The 21,990-nt window shown below is 42.6% G+C and overlaps 1 protein-coding gene across 1 annotated transcript in view; it reads left to right on the top strand.

The window, feature by feature from the left end:
• The first annotated feature begins 4,003 nt into the window (after positions 1–4,003).
• Positions 4,004–21,990, top strand: part of LOC118083386 (collagen alpha-1(XXVIII) chain-like) — a 39,151-nt gene continuing 21,164 nt past the window's right edge. Inside the window, exons 1-13 of the mRNA XM_035111758.2 lie at positions 4,004–4,160; positions 5,192–5,760; positions 7,519–7,539; positions 8,926–8,985; positions 10,628–10,681; positions 11,244–11,288; positions 12,644–12,670; positions 12,876–12,920; positions 13,551–13,595; positions 15,421–15,474; positions 17,264–17,332; positions 17,730–17,798; positions 19,675–19,743. Coding sequence (XP_034967649.2) covers positions 4,004–4,160; positions 5,192–5,760; positions 7,519–7,539; positions 8,926–8,985; positions 10,628–10,681; positions 11,244–11,288; positions 12,644–12,670; positions 12,876–12,920; positions 13,551–13,595; positions 15,421–15,474; positions 17,264–17,332; positions 17,730–17,798; positions 19,675–19,743 — 1,284 coding nt within the window. The remainder of the gene's footprint in view (positions 4,161–5,191; positions 5,761–7,518; positions 7,540–8,925; positions 8,986–10,627; positions 10,682–11,243; positions 11,289–12,643; positions 12,671–12,875; positions 12,921–13,550; positions 13,596–15,420; positions 15,475–17,263; positions 17,333–17,729; positions 17,799–19,674; positions 19,744–21,990) is intronic.

Consider the following 21,990-nt stretch of genomic DNA (forward strand, 5'->3'; position numbering starts at 1 on the left):
GCGAATCTTTCCATTGAAGAGGACGGAATGAAATAAATACATAAATAAATGGATGCCAAACACCAATAAAAGTTGAGTCCACAGTGTGGAACTAACTGACATTCTTTATGATTTTTCCTTATTGTGCTGTGTTTTTTATCATCGTCGTCGTTGTCAATTTTATTTCCATTAATTTGCTTCCTATCAAAATCCCAAGGCGATTTTTGAATAAAAATGTAAACAAAATATATGTATAGGATGGTCTCAGAGAACGATGAAAACAAATTCATATAAAACCCATTTTTAATTCAATACAGAGGCAGACTGGAATAAAAATCTCTATTTAAAATGATTACTACTACTACTACTACTACTACTATTAATGATACAAGTAAAAAGAAGTCATTAGGTCAAATAAAAAAATATCAACTTAATTTTCTGTGTAACTACAGAAAATCTTAAAATTACACATGCATTCCCCTTACTTCAGCACTTAAAAATATATTTCGAGTTGTGGGTTATATATTATCATTTCAGACAGCTACAAGTCTGTAAGTGCCCGATGTAGCATGCAACATGTCACATACCAAGAATTCTAGTGAGAATGTTGTCATGTGTCATGCGCAGTTGGCCATAAAGCTTGCGAGAAATCTGCTAAGCCACCCAGGCAAGAAAGCACCTGGGCAAAATAAAATTTTGTCCCGAAGCAAAACAGAACTGCTTCATAATAAGAACACCATGAGCTAAGAATTTGCTACTAAAGAAATATGCGCGCGCACACACATACAAAAGCTTGAGTAACAAATGATAATTTGGGTGGGGGGATTTCTTGCTTCTTACAGATCTGTATTTGAGTTTAACATGTTTCTTTTTGGGGAAAGTGTTGCTGCTTTGTTCTGTCTGGTGCCTCTTTAGCCAGCAACAGAACTTATTTCTCTATACAGTGGAACCTCGGTTTATGAACACCTCGCTTTACTAATTTTTGGTTTACGAACGCCGTGGACCCACCTGGAACGGATTAATTCACTTTCCATTACTTTCAATGGGAAAGTTCGCTTCAGTTTATGAACGCTTCAGTTTATGAACAGACTTCCAGAACCAATTACACCCATGCTTTGGGTTAAGTACGCTTCAGGTTGTGTACTCCGCGGACCCGTCTGGAATGGATTAATCCATTTTCCATTACTTTCAATGGGAAAGTTCGCTTCAGTTTATGAACGCTTCAGTTTAAGTACTCCGCGGACTGTCTGGAACAGATTAATCCACTTTCCATTACTTTCAATGGGAAAGTTCGCTTCAGTTTATGAACGCTTCAGTTTATGAACAGACTTCCGGAACCAATTGTGTTCATAAACCGAGGTACCACTGTATCTATCGATCTCTTTTTAGAAGCGCACTTCTTTTGAAAACTTTAAGGATTCAGTCGTGCCATTTTTCTTTTGTTTTTTTAAAGGTTGTCCTAGGCTTGAACCCAGATCCAGATAGACTACTGAACTGTGATTTTTGCAGTAATTTTGCTATCTCAGAAAACTCCTCTCTCAACATTTCAAGGGAAATGGGGTGATACACTGGCTAATTATTGGGGGATAATAAACATGGACTAAAGATGTGAATAACATCACATTTATTTTAGCCCTGATACAGGTGCATGTTAAGATTTTTAAAATATTTGCTCTACTGTTAGGTAGATGAAGCAATTCTGGGTTTACCCATCAGGGCCTATAAGTGAGTGAGTGAGTGAGTGTGAGTGTGTATTCTAAGCAAGTAAGCTACTTTGACAAAACAATTAAGGAAAATATGAGTTATGTAGATGACACATGAGGCCACATTAATTGGTGTTGCCCCCAAGACTCATGTCCAGTTTCCAGATCTCATGAAAACTGAGCTATGATGCCTCTCATATTAACCTGAACTATGGAACAAATATTTCTCAGAATAATGAGACCTAGACGCAGGCATGTTTGACAATTGCATTTGTATAAATGAGGTTTCCACGGTACCGCACACAGAGAAACAGTTTCTTCTCCGCAGCTGAAAGGAAAAAATGAAAACCATTTGCCCCCAATGTGTTAAACAACTTTGTTGAGTCCAGGTGTGTGAGTACGTAGGTGGGATATAAACTTCACCATACTACCACACATGGATTTACCAGCACTTAGCCTGGGGATGAATAAACAAGTGCGAATAAATGTGTCCTGGATGGAATTTGAGTCAGTGTGGCTGTAGCTTTCGGTGGAACTAGATGATTGGGGGAGTGGTCCCTTTCCTTTGTCAAACTTTCTTCTTCTCCTCCTGCTCCCCCCTCCTGCTCCCTCTGCAATTCACTTCAAGAGTGGAAGGCTCTGAGCCGGTAATAGCCTAGGCAGCAACATCAGGCAGAAGTCTCTTCTCCCAGACACAGCACTCATCACCACAGAACTTGGTGCATCCCACAAGACAGAGGTAAGAATCTTCTCCTGCCTGCCCGCCCCCAGCCGACTGCAGTGTTGTGCAAGGACAAACCACGCAAGATTAATATATTTTTTATAGGCACCAGCCTTTTAGCAGGGAGTTGGATCGCTGTAGGCTGTTTTTTTGCTCGTTCCTCTCACCCTTGAGATCAGACGGTGTGAAACCAATACACAAAAGGTACATGAAGTAGATTTATGTGTCGGGAGATCTTTATCACCGCTCAAAAAAAAAAAATTCATGTGACTGGCACTTTCTCTGTGTTTATGCTGGGACTATGTGTGTAGAATACGGGCGGTGAAATCTCTGCAAGGAAGGCTGAAACTCCCCAACAAGCTCTTATCAAGGCAGTTTTTGCCACCAGCAAGCCATAAAAGAGACAGCAAAGGAAACTGTAAAACTAACTGAAGGACAGAGGCACAGGGGCTTGTTTTTATCTCTGGTTTGGGTATTATTCCTTTTTAAATCCCAATTTCATGTTTGGAAACAGCTCTGGGGGCGGGGGGGGGGATTGAAATTGTTGCAGCATGCGAGTTATTATAGAATCAGGTACTTGACATTGATTTTGGCATCAAACACCAGGCCTTTGGGCAGCTGTTTTTATGCAACATATTCCTCCTGAATGAGACATACTGATCTATATGTAATGCATCCCTCTTAAATAGAAACATACGGGTAAAAATTAATTTGTGAGTGTAGATGCACAATCTGCCACATTCTTTGTTGTAGTTGTTCAAGTTTCAAGCTGTGCCACAACCTCAGCCTATGGAAGGCAAACTGCCTACCTGTCCTTCAGCTCCACTCTAGACCTTTTGACTGCTTGGAGCGGAGTGGTATAAAACCTATGGAAATAACCCAATATGGCATAGTGGCTAGAAAAAAAATGTACTCATTGGAGTAGGAATTCAAATCCTTGATCTGCCAGAAAGCATTCCAGGTGGTCTAGTGCAAGTCATTATCAACCAGCCTACCTTGAAGAGCTACTGCAAAGTACTTTCTAGATTATTGTTGTTGTTGCTTATGACTATTCGGTGCCTCTAATCTAGATGCTGTAGTATTATAGAATTTAAAATAAACAATCTGTCCACATGTTTGCAGTCTACAGACTATTAGTGTAAGTGTGGAAATGACATATAACTTAATACTATAAGTTGCTTGAATTCCTTGGAGGAAGGAGAAGATATAAATTTGCCAAATAGTATTTTTTTTAGACATAGTAAATATGGCAAAACCTGTTACTGCATGCAGTGGTATCATTGCAAGTGACATTTCCTAGGAAATGTTAGATGAATGGATCATGTGCTTTTATTTGTTTATTTGAGGTATTTATATACTGTACTGTTAAATCATTGACATTTGTAAGCAATGTACATTAATTACATTATGGTGCATTATAAAAAGCCATCAAAGAACAATTAAAAATCACCATAAAATCTTTTCGCTAAGATGGTAACAAGGTGACCTCCATTTTGCATGTAGAAAGCTAGCTTTGTTTGCTTTCCATTTTTGTATTGTGTGCTTTGTTTTGCTTTCGCAATCACAATTTCTTGTGTCTTTTTGGCCAACAAAGCAAACCATGTCCTCTAGGTTATGGTGGCTTTTGTTCCTGCTGGACCACCAAGTCTTTTTGGCACAAAACACCAACGAAGAAAAAAGAAATGGAATGAGAAAACAGAAGCCCAAACCATTCCTCTCAAATGCAGTAGAAAAGTATCCCAGTCCAAGTGACCAAGGTGACTACTTTGAATTTTAATAGATTCTGTGAAATGGTCGGTTCTGATCCCAAAGTTTATCTGGATGGGATTGCTTTGAAATGTATTAAAGTCTGAACACACCTGCGAGGAAGGACCTTGGTGAAGTAGGCAGGCAGGAGTGGCCAGTGTGATGGGGTTGGGGCCACTTCCCAACAGTGGTGTTGCTGCTACTTACTGGGATGGGGGCAGGGGTAAAAAACAAAACAAAATGGCAGCTGCTCAGATTCACTTTCCCCCAAACTGTATTTCACCTCACCCCAGAAATATTGGCAAAATGTTGATTTCAATGTAGGTGGGACTGCTGAGAAATTGTTCTTGCCACTTCAGCCCAACTCTAATGGGAGTAACATTCTCTACATTTATCAAGTGATGCATAGCTGCCAAGTCTCCCGTATTCCCCGGGAAACCCCCGTTTTTCCAGCTGTTCCCAGCCAAAAAAAATGGATTTTTTGTTTTTCCCCGGTTTATTCTGGCGCGGCAGCCATTTTGGAACTGGGCGGAGCATGCTCAGAAGCAACTTTTGATGCTGCTTTGCCCAGTTCCAAAATGGCTGCAGCACGACTTCTGGTGCGGCGGCCATTTTGGAACAGGGCAGAGCAGCATCAAATGTAGCTTCCGAGCATGCTCCGCCCAGTTCCAAAATGGCGGCAGCGCTACTTCCGGTCTGCTACTTCCGGTCCAGTCCCTTATTTCTCAGGCCGGAACTTGGCAGCTATGAGTGATTAACCTAGGCCACTTTCACACCATATATATATAAAGCACTACAGTACCATTTTAAACAGTCATGCCTCCCCCCCCCCAACGAATTCTGGTAGCTGTGGTTTGTGAATAATGCTGAGAGAGTTGTTAGGAGGTCCTTCTCCCCCACCCCACCCCCCTGCCGCCCCAGAGCCCCAATTTTCTATGGAGAGGGTTTGATGGGGTAGACCCTTTTGAGAATTGTAGCAAATCATAGCTCCCGTAATGTGGCTGTAATGTAAACTATTTATCTGGCGACGTGTTATTTCTAGATGAAGACTGCATTCTGGAAATGGCTTTCCTTCTGGACAGTTCGGAGAGTGCAAAAAACTTCAATCACGAACAACAGAAGAAGTTTATCTTGGAGATAGTGGACAGGATGAAAGGGCTGCAGCTCAGCTCCGGACGTTCCCTCAGCTGGAGGACGGCCTTGCTGCAGTACAGCAGCACCGTCCTCATAGAGCAAACCTTCAGAGATTGGAAGGGCCCAGATGCCTTTAAATCCCGCATCGCCCCCATCACCTACATCGGCCACGGCACCTACACCACTTACGCCATCACCAACCTCACGCAGCTCTACATGACCGAGGGGACTCACGGGAGCGTGAAAGTAGCTGTGCTCCTGACGGACGGAGTGGACCACCCGAGAAACCCAGATATTTTCTCAGCCACTGCCGATGCTAAACACCAAGGCATCGTGTTCTTCACAGTGGGGATGACCAGAGTGGCCGAGGAGGTGGCCAATGCCGCCAAGCTTCGGCTCCTGGCCAGTGTCCCGGCATCCAGGTTTGTCTTCAATCTGCAAGAGAAAGGAGTTGTGGAGAGAATTCTCAAAGAAATGGTAGGGACAAAGATTTCAGTGGGGCCTATATAAAGCATATACTATACTTATCAGAATATAAGTGTACTCTGCACTTCTAGTGTTGTAATAATGGTGTCGCCTCTATCCCTGCTTTTCGCCCCAGGAGTCCTTGTTCTCAAAGAGGCCCCTGGTGGGGAACGTACTCAAAGAGTTCTGTTACCTGCCTTTCATCATCACAGGACTCTGCTGTGTTTTGCTTTATATGCAGTGTTTTCTTGCCCATCTTCACTTACATTATTCTCCTCCTGACACCCCCTGTACAGTGTCCACTCCTGCCTGTTATTCTTCGTCTATTCCCTCCTCATTGCCTCTCTTGCAGTTCGTCTCTTTTCCTTCTACCTACTCGTAAATCTCTCTTCTCTGTTTCTCCTCTGTTTCTCCCATACCCCTCCTCCCTGCTGTGACCCCTTTTATCTCTTGAAGGATCCCCACCACCACTTCCAGATCCCGCTCCTCAACTGTGTGTGTTGCCTCAACTGCAGCGTTTCTCGAGCTCAAGCAGGAAGTGACAGCATCTGTCTCAGTCCTTTCACAAATGAGTTGTATCCAAAAGCTGGCATGAGCAGAAGGCCACACCCTCACACAACATATCTTTCCTCTCCCCTCCTTTCCACATGGACAAGAATGACTGAAGAGGGCCATAACATTATCTCAGCTGTGGTAGTTTATTAAACACACACACACACACACACACACACACACACACACTCTACTGGATTTTGTTGTTGCTGCTGCTGCACAACTTGGTTTAACTTTTATTCACAAGGCCACATAATCAATTCTGAACTTTAAAGGTTCGTCAATTCAATATTAATGGGTGCTGACTAGGACTGAGCCCAAGGCATTTTGCTGCCCGAAGTAAGTGACAAGATGGAGCATGTACCCCTTTGCATTTCATATACAGAAGGTGACTGGATTGGACACTGACCATAAGAAAACATCCTCCTGAGGGCAGCAGGCTAGTTTAGGGGGTGGAAGCAATATTTTCTATCATGGCATTTATTCAGTCATTAATTCATTTTATATACTTAATATCACTGCTTCTAAGTACGGTAAGCCCACAGCGTACACAAGGGTCATGTTTCGAGGATCCTGCCTAAAGCCAATATTGTGTCCAGTCAAAACTCATTGGGTTCAATGGCGGGTGGGATTGCCAAAGCCGTTTTCTCCAGATCTCTCTCTTTCTCTCTCCAGTATCGATCTATCTATTGTCATGCCTGTAAAGCTCAATGCGCACAAGATAACTGCGCTTAAGTTACGGGCTTCCTGTAGTTTGCAAAGTACAAAACCAGTTACACAAACATTTACATGTAAACATTCATAATCAATATTCACAATAAAAGAATCCCGTCAAAATTAATTGGTTTGCAGCATAGGATGCTCCAATTTGGATTAAGCATCCTTCTCCCCAGTGCTTGAACTCTGGGGGACACATTCCTTACATGACGATAGGCTTTTATACAGTGGCATTTTACACTGCATTCCTAATTTGTGGGTTTTAATTGAATCCCTAGGGAGCACATATCTATGCCCTGTTCCCTGGGCCGTGAACAACCAGCAATACCTAGTACTCTGCTTCTTCCTATGATTTGTTGTGTTTGTGTACAAGACATAGGTATATGCTGGCCCTATGTCAGCACCTTCCCAGCCAGCAAAGTCTCTTTTTTCATTTTTCTCACAGTGTGCCTTATTACTTATAAAATAATTAATTTTGTTTGCACTTATTTGTCTCCCCAGAAAGAACTGGCAGAAGAAGGGGTAAGTCTTAACTGTAGACTGGGGATTATGGATTACATCTACAACATTTTAAATTACTGTAGAGTGGTGGTGAAACAACAAACTATCTTGCCAAAACTATGTTCATTATTAGAATAAGAAAATGTAAATTTGTTTGGTCTTTGATGCATCTGGTTTGGTCTTTGATGCATCTTTGATGCGTCTTGTAGTTTCTTGTTCCAGCAATAGTTTGAATATAGCTATAATCTATAGCGCAGGTGGCGCTGTGGGTTAAACCACAGAGCCTAGGGCTTGCCTATCAGAAGGTCGGCGGTTCGAATCCCCACAATGGGGTGAGCTCCCGATGCTCGGTCCCTGCTCCTGCCAACCTAGCAGTTCGAAAGCACATCAAAGTGCAAGTAGATAAATAGGGACCGCTCCAGCTGGAAGGTAAACGGCGTTTCCGTGCGCTGCTATGGTTCGCTGGAAGTGGCTTTGTCATGCTGGCCACATGACCTGGAAGCTGTACGTCGGCTCCCTCAGCCATTAACGCAAGATGAGCGCCGCAACCCCAGAGTCGTCTGCGACTGGACCTAATGGTCAGGGGTCCCTTTACCTTTACCTTTATAATCTATAAGTGAAAACACCTAATACTAACACCCAAGGGTGTCACATAAGAAAATAAGAAGAACCTTCCTCCATCATGCCAGAGGCCATTTTATTTATTTTTTAGTCCAGAATTGTCTTCTCACAGTGGATAACCAGATGCGTATGAAAAACGTACAAGCTGGACACAATCACAATTATAATGTCCTGCTTGTGGTGCCAAGAAATTGGCTTTCCAAACCATGCTGCCTCCGATCCTGGATGTAATACAGTCATCGTGACTAGTAGACATGGATAGTCTTGAAAGAGGGGTTTGTCTCATCCCTTTTTTTAAAAAAAAAAGCCATCCAAGGTGGTGGCAGTCACAACATCTTGTGGTAGCAAAGACCAAGGTTTAACTCTGCTGTATATGAAAAAGAAATGAATCACAGTTGTTAGAGAACTTCTATACCACACAGACGTTTGAGATTCCATCCAGCTATAGTTCATCTAGGACTACTAGAAGAATCTGAAATGGAGATATTTGTAAATTTATCACTTCAATAGGGAACACAAAATTCAGCACCAGCTGAAACATGAACTAGAAGCATGGGTTGAATAATGAAATGAGAAATGTACGTTTTGACTATGTTGTGGGGGAACTGTGAAAATATTGATTAGAAAACAGTACCGTAAAGCAGCATCCATTTTCAGTACTGTTTCAAGATTAGATCTTTCCTACTTGTGGTTAAATAAATAAGTTATAGGAAAATAAAAGAGCTGTAGAATTTTCTGCTTAGGTGGAAGCTGATGATTAATTTGTATGGTTATTTCTATTCAAAGTGTCCCCAGCCTCCAATATGTAACTGTGAAAAGGGAGAAAGGGGTCTTCCTGGCCCTGCTGTAAGTATCTCCCACCCCCATTTACTTTCTTCTAATTTTATTAAAAAATTACGCACCACTTGATTGTAAACAACCCCAGAGTGGTTTACAAAAACTGCTTATTTTTTCATTGCGGTGGCATTATTTTATTAATTACCAGTAATATCTATTTCATTAAATACATATTCAGAGACAACAGCTGAGTATCCAGAGAGAACAAGATGTTCATTCATAAATGATAGGATCCTTGATTGTGTGGAGAGCCTTCACATTCAACTGTACAGATGAGGGCTACCAACATAACAGCTATAATGAAATGTAATGCTGAGCCAAACCATGGTTTAGTGTGAATGTGAAAATGTAAGGGCTTTCGATGAAGAGATTGCCGCTGGAAAGGGAAAATCAGCAGTATATGATGGGGTGCATATAAGCTGGCATGTTGGTGCCAATGATGTGTGAACGTTACAGAAACCCTGTGTGCGTGAGAATCACCATTCTCACAATAAACACCTGTCTGGAAGGGACTGCTTTGTGGTCTGACAAAAGACAGAAGAACCACAGGAAAAATATAGCATGGCAGTGATTGGATGATGGTGCCATGAAGATGCCCAACAAAAAGCAATTGAGCAAAGCATGACAATTCCACGCTAAATGCCAAGTGTTGAAGCACCCTTAGAATCAAATCATGGTCGTCGTCTCCCCCTTAAAGAGTCTAAGAGCACTTCCAGCTCTTAGACTCTTTGGGATGGGGTTCAGTCTCATGTTGTGCAGTTGTAAGTGGCTTGGGAGGTCTTGTGCAACAAATTTGCTTCCCCAAAAGATTGGATGTATTTATTTATTTATTCATTTGTAACAAGTAGTGGGAAAATGCACTGGAAAGTGTAGGGTTTTGTTATGTATTTTTGTGCTTTTATACTGTAAACCACCCTGTGATCCTCAGATGAAGGGTGGTATATGAATGTAATTAACATCAACAACAACAACACTTGCTTTAGCATAACATCATCTAATTGCCCAGGGTGAATGCTTAATTTTTAAAAAAGGGGCACCTGGAAACACCCTAATAGAAAACATATGTTCATAAAAACATTATTATCTGCCAGTGAGCTGTCTGAAAGCTGAGAATGACCCGGAAAAATGCATTCTGACCAATGTAGCTCTTGCACTGATTGGAGCATGAGTTGCTTTTAAGCTTCAGGTGAGAGGGAAATCGTTAGAACTTTACTTATTTCCTGCAATCATAGAATCATTTTCTTAATAGTAACTCTGGGTGGCTTCCAACAGAAAAACACAATACAATAATCTATTAAACATTAAAAGCCTCCCTAAACAGGGCTGCCTTCAGATGTCTTCTAAAAATCTGGTAGTTGTTTTTCTCTTTGACATCTGATGGGAGTGCGTTCCACAGGGCGGGTGCCACTACCGAGAAGGCCCTCTGCCTGGTTCCCTGTAACTTGGCTTCTCGCAACGAGGGAACCGCCAGAAGGCCCTCGGCGTTGGACCTCAGTGTCCGGGCAGAACGATGGGGGTGGAGACGCTCCTTCAGGTATACTGGACTGAGGGGTCTCCCCCTTTCTTTGCATGTTTAAAAATGCAACTAACCGATGAAGTTTGAACACAAGGCTTTCCATTTAACATCCCTCTGTTGTTTTTCTGCTTCCAGGGTAAAAAGGGTCGTCCTGGTGATGATGGAGCCCCTGGTCCAAAGGGCGTGAAGGTGACATGACATTTGATTTAATTGAAATGCTCATTGGTTAACATTAGTAATTTAAGACGCACACATGTTGAAATAAAAGCATGCTCAGTCACCACATGGCAGTTTACAACTGAGGGGGTATAAATCATTCTAAATCAGTGGTTCCCAATCTTTTTTTTTTTTTGCCATGTCCCACCTAAGCATCTCTAAAATCCTGATGCACCCTGGGCCCCGTGACATATAATTCTTATTATTCAAAAACTGAACTCCTATTCATGTGGAGGAAGCCTAAAAAAGGGCCATTAACTGTGAATAACTCATTCTCAAATCTCCCCCCCTTAAAAATCAAATTGCCCCCCCTGTGGGGTGTTTGCCCCACGGTGGGAACCACGGTTCTAAAACATCCATGTTTCTGAATATGAATTATGTTTCGCATTGAAGATGGAGCTAGTTTGAACAGCAGGGTACATTTTTCCTATCTGTGTTCAGCAATAGATAATGTAAACTTAACTTAAATGGACAACATTTTCACTGACTACAGAATGTTAAGCAAAGTAATAACCCAACACCCTGATGCTTCTAGGGGGAGCCAGGCTTAAATGGAATTCCAGGAAGAGATGGAACAGAGGTAAAAAAAATTATATATGTGTGTATATATATACAGTATATATTCTATTATGCATTTATTTGCTTTGAGGGAAACTCCAATGTTATTTAAAAACACATCTGCCCCATATATATTACTGCTCCTTTTTGATCTCCTTTTTACTTTTTGGGTATGCCTTCTTAAAATGCAAGAGAATATAAAGAAGGGTGTGAAGAAAATAATTTGCAAACAGCAATGTCAAAGGGCAAAAAAATGCAAAAATTATAATAATACTGCTCATTCTGCTCATGGTTATGTAAGATCCAATTTGAACAATAACTTCGCAACATGTGAGCCATTGCTACGCCCAAGCCCTAAGGTCTCACATAAAACCTCTGTCATGTGATTCAGGTTGCCCGTGTGCTTCCAAATCATGTCAGCAATATTTATGCCGTATTTCCAAGACTAGAATGACACGGGAAATGGCTGGCTGTTGGCACTCGCAATGCTACGCAATGGCATTTGCAGTACCAGCTTTTATTACATATTTTCATATCTGAAGCATAAATCAAAACAATACTCATTCTACACACAACAGCTCATAGGGCTGTTTCTGGAGTGTTTTTCATCACACAGATCTAGTGACGGAAAGCAGCGGCCCTTCTGAAATTTGCAGAGCAACTTCTGAAGCTTTACTAGGGGGTTTGATTTCTAACGAAACAGAGGGAGAGGGCAGTGCCTCCCCACCCCACCCCAAAGGCAAAGAGACCCTAATCACCAAATGCAAGCAAAGTAGTCTAGATGGAGCCAGCCAATAAATTTGTCATTTCTGTTACCCATTCTAAAACTTTGGATTAATAAGTAAGATTTATTTTCCTAGTACTTCCCATAAATTTTGCTGCTGCTGCTGCTGCTGCTGCTGATATATGTACCGGTATATATACCCCACCTTTCCCCTTGACAGGGACTCAACGCGGCTTACAGATAAAATAAGAGCAGCTAAAAACATAGCGGGGGCGGAGAGGGGGCAGGAACCAGAATTAGTAATTATTGTTTAGTGTCAATAGTACAGTGGTGCCTCACAAGACAAATTTAATCCGTTCCACGAGTCGCTTCGTATAGCGAAAAATTCATTTTGCGAAGCGGCTCCCATAGTGCAGTTTCCCATAGGGTGCCTCGCAAGATGGGGGGGGGAGATTTCATCTTGCGGGGCACCCTATGGGACGGAAAAAATTCGTCTTGCAAAGCGCGCCATAGGAAACTTCGCCTTGCGAGTCTCCATTGAAATCGCAAAACGCTTTCGTTTTGCGAGTTTTTCGTCTTGTGAGGCATTCGTCTAGCGAGGTACCACTGTAATTAATCAATATGCATTCTGCTCTTCTTCTTTTTCCCATCAGGGAAAGTCTGGATACAAAGGAGAAAAGGTACGGATTTTTCGCCTTCTTGAATCAACTAGGTGCTGCATGCTAAAGACCAATACAGCCATATTGATTTACTGGATTTGAGGACAAAGAATCTGGCATCTGAAATAGAATGGGAATGGGTGGGGGATAAAGCACTGACAAGAATATGACACATTTTTCAAAAGTTCTGAGATAATATTAATGATTGCGCTTTTCTCAATCTAAGGGTGAAAGAGGCGAATGTGGAACACCAGGAATAAAAGGAGACAGAGTAAGTAACTATCTGATGGTCAACTACATCAGATTGCAATGTAAGGACTTGTATAATCAGAAACTGTACCGCTCATAGAACTTCTAGGCCCAGTGCTGCAATAGTAGTGTGAGCAATGTGTACTGTAAACATCACCATTGTAATAATAATTAGCCCTTATAGCCCACCTTTTCCTCCAAGGAACTCAAGGTAGCATACTTGGTTATTCCTCTCCTCATTTAATCCCCACAACAACCCTTTGAGGTGGGTTAAGCTGAGAGGCAGGGACTGGCCCAAGGTCACCCAGTGAGCTTCATGTCTAAGTGGAGATTTGAACCCTATTCTTCTAGGTCCATGTCTGGCATTCTAACCACTACACCACACTGGGTGTCATGGGTAGGGGCGGGGAGAAAGAGAGACTTACTGGAGAGAAAATAGTCCTGAAATGCTAGGTACATATTTGCAGAGAGCATGAGAATACAAACTGAATTTTAAAATATCTAGTTTGGCATTAGCATTTCTGCCCATGTTTCAGTTATCCTTACCAGATTTGAATCATTTTGTTTTTCCCTTGCTGGCGATTCACTGCATGATTTGTAATATTTTGCACTGTATATGGGCTCACATATAATTTCTCCTCTTATCACTCAGGGTCCAGAAGGCCCAGGTGGACCAAGAGGCCTCCGAGGTCTTCAGGTAAATGAACAGAGAGTGGAAGTGCTTTGCTTCAAGACTTTACTAGCTGCCATCTTTCTGAAGCTAAATTGTGTGGCAATGTCCCTCCCTCCCTGTGAGAATAAAGACACACAACACATCAGATAGATTTAAAGGGGCGAAAAGGCCTCAACTTTATTGGATATGGATGTTGAGCGGTATTGGCTTAGGCATTGGACCCTAACCGTCTATATCCGACGCCAACCCATGTGTTGGACGTCTGGGAAGAGTTAACTACCAGTAAGGAGCCCAGTGATGTACATCAACCGGAACTCCTCCTGTGATCACTATTAGGGGCGTGCCTTATGGCCCTAACCTCCCTAGGCTTCGGACCAGACCACGCCCCCGGAATCCTTTAACGGAATACTCCTCCATTTGCAGGGCAGGTGATGGCGCTACCTGCCCTCCTCAGCTCTAACGCAATTTGCAATGCCTAACCTAAAACCAATAGTTGTGACGAATTGCTACGAGGTAGGCAAAAAAAAAAAAATCCTTGGCTAGCCCAAGTGGAAAAAGTCCTACCAGGCCCCTTGGCCAACCAAGGCGACCAACCGAAGTCCATAGCAAGGTCAAAGCTATCCAAAAGGGTGGGTGGGCGGGTGAACCAATGCAGCTGGTGAGCAGGGTGAAAGGGGGCGGGTTCCTGCCCTTCACCTGCTTAAAGGAAGCAGGACATGCCCCCCCCGGCCGACAGGATTGGTCGGTCCTCGAATGATGTGGGCGGGAACCCCCAATTGCTCAGGGGCTGAGCTCTCAGCCCCTGCGCGCGTGGTTGGGTCGTGACGCCCACAACTCCATCTCCGACGCAGGCGCGGAAGTGGTTTTGTCCCCCTCTGAATTATATGTTGGCTGTCAGTCACTGTTGCCAACTCCCCATCCCATCACTCTTCGTGTCCCTGGAACTGTGGGTTATCTATATCCAACTGGTCACTGCACTCTGCAGGTGAGGACTTCCTGTAGATACTTATCAAGAAGTCTGTTCTGTACAGTGTAGGAATCAGACCTTTAGTGTGGTGGCACCTACCCTTTGAAACTACCTCCTGTTACGTATCAGACAGGTACCATCTCTAGTATTACGTTTTTAAGGTGGCTATTGAAGACCTTCCTTTTCCAACAAGGCTTTTAAGTGGAGATTTTTATGTCTCTCTGCGTTTGTATTGGACTCGAAATATGTTTTTATTGTTGGTGTTCTCATAGTTAAATCACTTCAGGATGTTTTATGGGATGTGCTTAATAAATGAAATAAATCAGTAACCCATGGTTAACAAGCTGATGAATGACTGACCTCCTTCTGTTTCTTCCTGTATTTAGAGATCTAGTCTCTATAGTCCTCACATACCTTTAACGGGGGGGGGGGCACATAGGACTTTTTTTGTGACACAGAGAAGGGAAAGCCTTTTCACAGCCATTTTCTTGCCCAAGTCAGGATTCACCAGCAAGTCAGGATTCTCCAGCAGGCTGAAATACCTTTCTTGTGGGTTGCCAGTCTTCTAGTAATGGGTTTTATGAGCTAAAAGCACAACAGATTGAAAGAAACTTACGGATCAGTGCTTCAAATGGAAAAATAAATGCATACGATACAGGTTTTTGAAGGCCATGAAACTAAAGGCAGTGTAATCATTACCGATGCAAAACAAACCAGGATAAACAGATGGTAAGTGAACGTAATAGGCAAATATCACAATTATTTGAACACTGAATAAACCATTTTGTGTGGATTGAAGTAAAGCAGTCATGTTCCTATTTAACAATGCACTCATCCAAGGTCTTTTTTTCTTGTTTAAAAAAATGCCTTCCTGTTTAACAGGGTTCCCAAGGACAGCCTGGAGACCAAGGACCTGAAGGAATGCAAGGATCAAAGGCAAGACTCCTAACATTAATTTAATTCTAAACGCTGTTAGAGATTGCCTCTACCTTTGCAATTTTGCGGCCCACTTTTGCTTTCACTCACGTTGGCCCGGTTCACGCATCATATGAAACTGGAAAACCAAAAACTATTAAAAAGAAACATGGTACCCTGCAGATATTGTTGGACTCCATCACCTGTCAGCCCCAGCCATCATGACAAATGGTCAGGGATGATGGGAATCGTTGGTCAACAACCTATGGAGGTTTCCACACTGGCTACCCCTGTAAACCATGGCTTGGAAACCCATTGCCTTCCAGGTGTGGTTGGACTCCCAGTTCCCATCAACCTCAGTCACCATGGCCAATGATCAAGGATGACAGGAATTGTAATCTGGTAACATCTGGAAAGGCTCACATGCTCCCCATCCCTGAGGGAAAAGTTGCTACTATTCAGATATTTCCTCTGCTATGAATTCTATCCATCTTAGCTGTGCTGAAACTGACTTTTCCGGCCGTGTCTGCAAAACCACCAAATGGAACATCTAAGAAGCAGGAATCAGCTCCGTTGTTGTTTAACAGTGAGATGTCATATGACATTCCACATCACACACAAAAAATCCCCTTCAAGGCACTTCAGCTCATTCAAAGCTTTGTATGGCTTTAAGCCGCAGGGAACCATTAAAGCACAGCTCATAAATAACACCTTGTTGAGGCTTTTTATGACACTTGAATTTATTCTCAAAAGAAAGAGAAAGCTATTTTTTTTCTCCAGGCCATCTCTCCCAACAATGGGACAGTACATGAGTATTAATTAGTAAGAAATAGATCCACACGCAACTGCTTTCTTCCACTTTGAGATTATTTTTTGTTACCACGCTGTTTTGTATTCCGTGAGGAAAACAGTCTTCATAGCAATTCAGCTTGCGTTTGGCTTTCAAGCTGGTTACTGTGCATGTAGCAACCCAGAAGGTCACATTAGACTCCACATTGGCATGAGGGGGGCATCAATCCCCCCCCTCCGAGCCGGATCACCACAAGGGCCAGGATGCCCAGCTGCAACACCTCCCACTGTGAGCAGTCCTACCCCAAAAAAGCACTGCTGTGCATTGATGAAATAGCACACTAAAAAAATATTGGTGCAATCATATCCTCAGTCACATCAAGACTGCTTTTCTTTTTCTTTATTTGGCAGTGTATCAGCGTGGCCATGACATTGTTCAAGGGGCAAAAGATGCAAAGGAACTGAAAGCTGCAACATAGTGGGCACGCTCTGATTTCAAAATTGATTTTAGAAATTATCCTTGTTAAACTGGAATTCACAAGCAGGGCAAGACAGGGCAAACCAATGTTCAATGCAGGAGCACAACAGGGACAATCTTTCTTTTCTACTTCTGCCAATTCATTCTATGTTGGGATGTGTTTCCCAGTCTTGTTTCATTTATTACTCCCACTCCAAGCAATCTGCTAGTTTTATCATGGCAGAAGCATTATGATATATATATATTGGGGAAACGATGCCCCCGCAACTTACGAGCATTTAACTTGCGCACATTCAGCTTTGCACGTGTGGTAAAAAATTTAAAGGGGGTGAGGTTCCAGGAAAAATGACTTTGGCAATCCCAGTTAACATTGAACCCCAATGGACCATACACAATTTTGGCTTTGGAATGTAACCCCCGCACAAGTTGTGGGCTTATTTTGCCTTAGTTTAAGGGCAGGAGGGAAGGAGGAGCAGGTTTTCTTCTCTCTGAATCCCTATCAAAAAGTTTAAATCAGTTCTTTTGTTTTGCAATTTTCTAAAGGGTGAAAGAGGCCTGCCTGGCCCTGCTGGACTGACTGGAGAAACGGGAGTAGGGTTGCCTGGCCCCAAGGTAAAAATGCCAATCATATAGCCTGCTGTGCAGAAGGACAGCTGCTGAAATAATATATGGCTGGATTTAGAAAAAACAAACCAAAACAACTTAAAACAAGGATAAATGATGTCTTTGTAATACCTGAAAGGTATTCTGGATGCAGTTCAAATACATTCATACCATTAAAAGGGGGGGGGCAACACACAGAATGGTGTAACTCTCAGTAGTTTATTGGTAATAAAATTTGACATATATAGAGAGACAGAGGGGCAAATGAAGTTATTATTACAGGTATCAGATTTGTTTTGCTTCCCTCTAGTCTTCTTAATATCATTGTATTAAATCAAAGAATGCTGCTTCATTTCAGTATCTATAATTTTGTTCAAATCCAAACAACGTGTTTCTTTTTCTGAAGGGTGACATTGGTTTAACAGGAAGACCAGGCCCTGTTGGGCCACCAGGCGTTGGAGAACCAGGTTTACCGGTATGTACTGTGCATGGGGAGATTACATGAGGGAAATCCCTTAGTAACAAATAATTGCACCTTTATATGCAAAAACCAATGCACATAAAAAGAAAGAGTGGCTCTGATCCAGTCAAGGTTTGGTTCCTGGTTCTTTACTTTTTTTCAGCCTTTCTTATTCAGCTTCTCTTACAAGTTCTTTTCAAAGTAGTTATCACTTTAATGGAGATGATCTGCAACTCTTTGTTCCAGATCTTTCACCTCGTTCTCTTTCTGATTGCTTTCTTGTTTCTTCTGTGCTGTGTAATCTCACCCCATTTGTGTTTCTGGCTGGTGGTCTTCCTTCTATTATCTCTTCTATCTCTTTCTTTGGCTCAGATGGAAAGGGAGTGTGATTGTAGGAGAATAAGAGATACCTCTTGGTCTTTTCATTCTTTTATCCAAGCCACTGCCACCTCTTGTCCTTGATGTCTCTAAGCTGTGTTCTTTCCTTCCATCTTCCATTTGTGTTTTTGTCTTCCATCTATGGAAACTATGACCACTGTGTTATTTCTATCACGTCTCTTTGACTATGATGATCCCTCTGTTGTGGCTTCCTGCCTCCCACCTTCTGCTTCTTGTCTTGTTTGTTCTCTTTTTCTATAGCATGTTCATTTTCAGCTCCCGTTTGGGGGGTGGGGGTGGGGTGGTCTACAAATGTTTACATTCTACTCATCCAGTTTCTGGAGTAGCCAATATGTGGACCTCCAGATACTGCTGGTCTCCAAGTCCCATCACCCTTGATTATTGGCCACACAGGCTGATGGGAGCTGGACTCCCAACAATATCAGAGGTCACCACATTGGCAAACCCCAAATTTCTTGTTCATATTTATACATCGACTTATCTGCTTCATTCTGAGATATTTTCTAACTTGCCACAGTAAATACAAACATAACTTTGGAAGTGAGAATGAAACATACTAATTAGCAAAAGGATCCTGATAGTTCTTCAGTTATAATGGCAGTGCCAACCGCCCATTTTGTATACCACTTGTGGGGGTGGGGGGTTGTTGTTTACAATCAACACAGTATATACATTTTATGAAATAAATTTTAAACATTCATCTGCAGGGAAATACTGAGTTTGTTTCAGGAAGGGGGTTCGTCTCAACTTATGCAAAACTATAATATTTCCTCCTAGATCTGGCCTACACTCCGTGTGAGTTTCCACCATAGAACATGTGTAGGCCTATGTCATTAGCATCCTCTGCAATGCATCTAGAGCAGGTTTTCCCGTACTTGGGTGTCCATCTGTTTTGAGGCTATAACTCCCATCATCCCTAGCTAGCAGGACCAGTGGTCAGGGATGATGGGAATTGTAGTCCCAAGACAGCTGGAGACACAAGTTTGGGAAACCCTGCTCTAGGGGTTCTGTCAAACACACACACAATCTCCTCAGCAAACAAGACAATATGGAAATAATTCCCTAGAATGTGTGCAAACCACTGCATCTGTTTTAAAAGACTTGCTTAACTTTAAGCTTGAGTGAGCCCATAAAGAATCTACTGTATTATTAAAGTTGAGCTTATACTTGACTGCATTTTCAGGCTATTACAGGGTAAACCTTGCAGGCTCACATGTTTAAGCCTTTTCTTTACTGGTGCCAGGAGGGGGTGGGAGTGGGGGGTGGAACTCCTAGCACAATCCAGTATAACTTGTTATACCTGGAGTTCATAGCTGTCTGCTGTTTGATGTATCATGAAAAAAGCTACTTTTGCTTTTCATAAATATAGCATTACTTTAGCAATTTAGGGCAGGTTGAGACTAGGCTCCAAACCACAAAGATGTATGAAGATCCTACTTTGATTGATTTGCTATTGATTTCCAGAATTTTGCTTTCAAAAACATTTTTACAGGGGCCTCAAGGACCACAAGGTATTCAGGGAGAAAGGGGGTCTCCAGGAGAAGGGCTTCCAGGACCAAAGGTACAAAAGAGTTTTGCTTTCAAACTTGGAATTATCAAAACGTACAAAGAAATGTGTTGCTTTCCATTGTAACCCAGTCCTCAGAACCTGCACACTGTGGCTGGAGACCTTGTTGTTGTTGTTTAGTCGTGTCCGACTCTTCGTGACCCCATGGACCAGAGCACGTCAGGCACTCCTGTCTTGCACTGCCTCCCGCAGTTTGGTCAAACTCATGTTCGTAGCTTCGAGAACACTGTCAAACCACCTCGTCCTCTGTCGTCCCCTTCTCCTAGTGCCCTCAATCTTTCCCAACATCAGGGTCTTTTCCAGGGAGTCTTCTCTTCTCATGAGGTGGCCAAAGTATTGGAGCCTCAGCTTCACGATCTGTCCTTCCAGTGAGCACTCAGGGCTGATTTCCTTCAGAATGGATAGGTTTGATCTTCTTGCAGTCCGTGGGACTCTCAAGAGTCTCCTCCAGCACCATAATTCAAAAGCATCAATTCTTCGGCGATCAGCCTTCTTTATGGTCCAGCTCTCACTGTATGAGAGACCTGTTCTCATATCAGGGCTGAACGGGGCTGGAGACCTGTTCAACATCAATAGCAACTTTAGCACTTAGGGTGTGGACACACTCCCATTTATTCTGCATTCAGTGCTCTCCCACCACAGTTTTGGGAAGCCGTGTGCACATGACATTAGCCACAGTAAGAACCTAAGATTGTACAGTGACATAGGCCATAAAAGAGCCATCCCACTCCATTCAGTCAAGCTGCATCAGCTCTGGGCTTATATTTCTTTTCTTTTTCAACTGTTTTTATTTATTTTCACGGTACAGAAGATAAATTTTGAGATTGCTACAACAATCTGGACTTATATTTCTTAACAAAGTGGAGGGAGGAAGCTGAATGAAAAGATAGAGTTGCAAGCTCTCCCTAGAACAACCTGGTGCACTGCCTGGGGCATGCTCCAAGGATAGGGCAAGAGCGTTATGGCAAGGCTGGGCAGTTTTCAGACTTGAAGGATCTACTTTGTTTTTTACTACAACCTCAAGGTCCACCAATCAGACCTGGCTGCAAAGTAGTGGTTTGGAGTGGAGGCTTTGAGGACATAGAATTAAGGTGATCTGTTACAAATCACCCTGAGATTCCCCAGTAGATTAGGATCTATCTACCTTTTGCCCAGGACACAGGTGGCGCTGTGGTCTAAACCACAGAGCTTTATGCTTGCTGATCAGAAGGTCGGCAATTCAAATCCCCACGACGGGGTGATCTCCCGTTGTTCGGTCCCAGCTCCTGCCCACCTAGCAGTTCAAAAGCACGTCAAAGTGCAAGTAGATAAATAGGTACTGCTACAGCGGGAAGGTAAACGGCGTTTCTGTGTGCAGCTCTGGTTCGCCAGAAGCGGCTTAGTCATGCTGGCCACATGACCCGGAAACTGTCTGTGGACAAACGCCGGCTCCCTTGGCCAGTAAAGCGAGATGAGCGCACAACCCCAGAGTCGTCCGCGACTGGACTTAATGGTCAGGGGTCCCTTTACCTTTTTACCTTTTGCCCACCCATGGGAACCTTCCTTTGCATAAGTGCTGTGGTTCCGCAGGAATGCTCACATCCCTAATGGTTTTATTATCATATCTTATAGCATCTTTGGTATGTTTTTATTTTTGTCAACTATTTATGACCCATCCTCCATCCCAAAGTCCCAAGACAGGGTACACTTGCACATTAAAACCACAAGTAAAGCGTATAAAGCCAGAACCAACAATTACTTTTTCAAATCAATATGATTAGGAATGCAGCCAGTAGCAGGAAGAAAGAAAAATTCAGCTCATCTCTCTTTTTATATATAAAGCTGAACATGCCTATAGAAATCAAACCATTCCTGGGATGACATGAAGCAATTGCTTCCCTGAGAACACACAGCAACACTTCACAACAGCTTAGTGAAGTAAAGAATGCATTAACAAACTGAAACTACAAAAGGAGATTTAAACAGGCAGAACAAATGTAATTAACCAATCTGGCATTTAGCCAGAACTCCACTGTTAATAGAACTTAATTCTTCAGAAAAGCAAGGATGACATGTCAACAGATATATGTAAGGCTTCTCATCCATCTTTGTACATTCAAGTGTTTTCTTATCTAGGGAAATTATAATGTTACCGTTATATAATTTCCCGTTTTTAAACAAAATCAAACCTGTCAAAAGGAGGAACCTGGCCTGTTTTCAAGATTGACGGGTACTATTTTAAAACAAGAAGTTTCAAAATGC

The sequence above is a fragment of the Zootoca vivipara genome, chromosome 1 (genome assembly GCF_963506605.1).
Source record: "Zootoca vivipara chromosome 1, rZooViv1.1, whole genome shotgun sequence".
Taxonomy (NCBI): Eukaryota; Metazoa; Chordata; class Lepidosauria; order Squamata; family Lacertidae; genus Zootoca; species Zootoca vivipara.